General features: G+C 43.5%; 1 protein-coding gene across 1 annotated transcript; it reads right to left on the bottom strand.

Moving 5' to 3' along the window:
- Positions 1 to 270: 270 nt before the first annotated feature.
- On the bottom strand, positions 271 to 2,860 carry SDR42E1 (short chain dehydrogenase/reductase family 42E, member 1). The gene is made up of 3 exons (XM_066637622.1): positions 2,782 to 2,860; positions 2,511 to 2,609; positions 271 to 2,073 (listed from the first exon to the last, which is right to left on the bottom strand). Exons 2-3 carry the CDS (start codon positions 2,576 to 2,578, stop codon positions 951 to 953), a joined length of 1,191 nt encoding a protein of 396 aa, XP_066493719.1. The 5' UTR covers positions 2,579 to 2,609; positions 2,782 to 2,860; the 3' UTR covers positions 271 to 950.
- Positions 2,861 to 4,051: the final 1,191 nt, after the last annotated feature.

The following is a 4,051-nucleotide window of genomic DNA, read 5'->3' as shown; positions in this document are numbered from 1 at the left end:
CCCATTGTTATGCAATGAGGTTGTTAAGCGAACATTCGGCCCACTCTAGTGCCTTTGCTGTGTAAACAGACACTACCTGCCAGAAACTAGCTGGCTGTGCAGGCTACTGGAGATAGCTTGCCTCTTCTTTGCAGTAAGGGCCTCTTTGTTGTGTAAACATACACTCTGCAGCAGGCTATGTGAGTCCTGACTGTCTCATTAAGAGCCTTTTTGTTGTGCTTTGACCACTGTCATATATGTGATCTGTTGTTAAACAGCCTGTGTCAGGAATGTTATGGTATATCTAGCCATTTTCTCCACTCTGCATAAAATTTTATAAACTTTAGGCTACAATCATATGCACACTTACCTGGGAGTAAGCCCAAGTGAACCAAAATGGGCTTTCTTCCAAGTAAATAAGAATAAGATTGTTGTTTGCTGTCTCTCCCCACCCCGAATGATGAAGATTCTCAATATCCATACAGTGGGTGAATTCATACAACTAACAGGTTTTACATTTCCAATTATCTGTCCAGTGCAGTTGCGGCATGAGAGGCAGTGGCAGAATCGTAACCTGGAATGTGTAAAAGGATTTGGTCCGGAGTGAATATGGGCCCTTGGAAAAGAGAAAAACAACCACCTGGACAGGCAAGTAGGATGAAAGGCAAAGAGGCAAAACTGAGAATAAGAAATGAAGGGAATCTGCCTGAGCCTCTAACAGGCTTACAGGGAAAACTGAACAATAAGAAACTAGTCTGATAATCCTCCACTTGAGGTTGAAGCCCAGATTTTCAGAAGTATCTTTCTGCTTCTTTTTACAAGGGATTCTGGGAATCTGGGGCAAATGAGATCAGGGCAGACAAAAGTTTCAGTTTTTCCAAAGTAGGACTGATTCCCAACCAATTCTTATTTTTAGCACCTTTTAATACCTTTTAGCACCTTTAAAAAGAGTCTGCTGAAAATCTGCATTGTTAGTATTTGATGGCTCCAAAGGATGCCCTTACTCCTTTGGGGAACCATGAGAGCACTAAGACCGCAAACAGCAGAATAAGCCCAACATCCCGAAAGAGACATCTCAGAGTGTACATTTGGGGTTTCCGACTGTGGCCTCGGGATTTAAACCACTCCACCACGTCCTGAAGGTCGTGGGACTTGGGCTCATACCCCAGCTCCCTCTTGGCTTTTTCCATGCTGAAATAATGTGTGACGCCCGTTTTGTAAACCTCCGTCCGCGTGAGCAGGGGCTGGAAGTTATATACGCGCCCAACGGCAAAATGGACCATTTCGGTAAGAAATGCAAAGAAATAAACAACCAAAAGAGGAAGGCGAAGTGTCGGGAATGTATAACCCAAGCCTTCCACAAGAGGGCAGAAAAACTCAAAATTGTTGACCGGGCTACCATCTGAAAGGAAGTATGCTTGGCCTTCTGCCTTATGCTCTTTGGCTGCTCCAAGAGCCTCTGCAGCTAAGATATGAGCTTCTACCAGATTATCGACATGGACAAAGTCCACTAGACTGCCCGGATCTCCATACACAAACTGAAACCATCCCTGTTCAATGTAGCTGACGATTCTTGGAAGGTGTCTCTGTTCTCCAGGTCCATAGATACCAGCAGGTCTCAAGGCGCACGTTCTCAGTACCCCCTGTCCTCCCGCAAGGACAGTCCCATTTGCCTCTAAGACTTTCATCTCAGCTAATGCTTTGGTCCTGGAATAATGGTCAGGGTGAAGATGGAGTGGGAGATACGGCAAAGATTCATCCCCATTTTCAATTACTTGACCCCCAAAAACCACATTGTACGTGCTAGTGTAGACCAGCCGCGAGACGCCGGTCTTTCTGCAAGCCTGAACGATGTTCTCGGTTCCTCTCACATTCACATCTTCGATATGCTTCCGGTTCAGCTGCTCCCGGCCAGACATGCCATAGGAAGCAGTATGAAAGACACAGGTCACTCCTTGGAGTGCTTCTTCCACTTCAGAGAAAACACGAACATCGCCCTGTACAAATTTAATTTCTTTCGGCATCTCTTGGACAGGCTTCGAGATATCAAATAGGATCACGTCCAATCCCTTTTTGAAAAGGGCACACCCTAAGCTAGAAGGCAACAAGGATTATACGTTACAGGCACAAGGACTTGGATGACATCCATAACTATTTGAAGGTTGAATCCTTGGACCAATTCCAAGGATTAAATAATAAAATTATTCAAATAATGTTAACAATTCCATAAAATTAATAAAACAATAATTCAAACCCCCAACAAGCTAACAAGCCTCAGGATTGGTCCAAATGATTCGGCACCATTCTGCCAAAGGTAAAAATAATTACAGACTGCAAATTTTAATCAATTCAGACTCAAGTTGATTAATTGGTAAGGTTACCAATTTTATAATTTCATACACCAGAAATTAATTTAAATGTGTGTGACTTTTTTTCTACCCCTCCCACAGAGCATCCCTGCTAAAGATGGCTAAAGTTCTATTGCTCTGCTTTTTCCACAAAATAAAGCCAACGGGCAACAGGGCACTAACCGAAAACCAAAGTAACCGCCGCCTCCCGTAATAAGGATGGTTTTCTTGATGAGATTTTCTTCATCCATGCTTGGCTTTCGGGTGCTATCTTAAACAGATCTATAAATAAAGGAACAAATGAGAAAATTTTTATTTTATTTTTTTTAAAAAAATTATGTGGCTTTAAATAGCCCATGTTCTGTGAGCTACGCACTCGATTTGGCTCTGAGCAAAAAACCAGAAAGCAGATGGGGGGGGGACGACGACACAAGACCACAAAACCCACTTCTACCTTATATATTTAGATCAAGTCAAAAATTCTTCTGGCTGTTGAATGTCTGTTCACAGAAGCTGTTCAAGCACAGGAGCACTCCTAAGAAAAATGGGGGCAGCACTTAGCCAACACAGGTCAGCTGTGTCAGTGTGAAAGCTGTTTGCTATACACTTTTGCCTCCAAGGAAAAAAGAGAATTTTACTTAAGAGAAACCAGGAAGGTACATTCATCAAAATGCTTCCACCAGAAGATACTTTTTTTTTTTTTTTAACTCAAAACGTATTCACCCATTTCTGCCCACCCCACAGGTGTACACATTTGATCCATATATGTTTTGTATGTGCAATATTGGACAGAAATGGCTTAAGGGTTAAATAAGGCCTGTCTTGCTTTATAAAGTAAAGCTATTCGTCATTTTCCCCAGTGTGCTTCCCACACCAAGGAGCAAATCTTGCTGAAATGCAGACTGACTGCACCTGTTCTCAGTGTCATAGGAACATATGAAGAGCCCTGCTGGATCAGGCCAAGAGCCCATCTAATGCAGCTTCCTGTGCCTCACAGTGGCCCATCAGATTCCTCAGGGAGCCCACAAGACAGCAAAAGACCTGCATCCCATTGCTGCTCCCTTGCATCTGGCATTCTGACATAGCCCATTTCTAAAATCAGGAAGTTGCACAAACACATCATGGCTTGTAACCCATAATGGATTTTTCCTCCAGAAATCTGTCCAATCCCCTTTTAACTCCTGTGGCAAGGAGTTGCACAGACTAATTACCACTACTAATTACTAACTAATGTCAGGGCTCAGTTCAAATGTGAACTCTTGACTTGGACTCAGATCCTTATGCACACTTTCCTGGGGGTAAGCCCTATTGAACCTACTGAGACTTACTTCTGAGTAAAGATGCAAAGATGGTGCTGCTAATGGCGTAAAGCACACATGTGAGTACTTGCTGCTGTGCCAGTTTAACAGGCTTGGACACACCCTCTTTTATGTTGGGAGAAGTTCCACACTCTACAAGGGGGAGGACCAGTAGCAAAATATAACCCTGATCCAGGTTGACCAGATAAAACGGAGAACTGAGTGTCTATACCTTTAATCATTCTATGGAAGAGGGAATGTGGGCAGGTGCAGCTCAACACGGAAGGGCTTAAAAAGCTGCACCTGCCAAAATTCCCTCTTCTATACAATGGTTTAAGGTATAGACTCTGTCCTCCAGTGCATCTGATCACCCTGCTTTGATCCAACAATTCTCCAATGCAATATCCCCCCCCCCCCACACACTCA

Source organism: Tiliqua scincoides, chromosome 9 (genome assembly GCF_035046505.1).
Source record: "Tiliqua scincoides isolate rTilSci1 chromosome 9, rTilSci1.hap2, whole genome shotgun sequence".
NCBI lineage: Eukaryota > Metazoa > Chordata > Lepidosauria > Squamata > Scincidae > Tiliqua > Tiliqua scincoides.
This window is presented reverse-complemented; position numbering and strand designations above follow the sequence as displayed.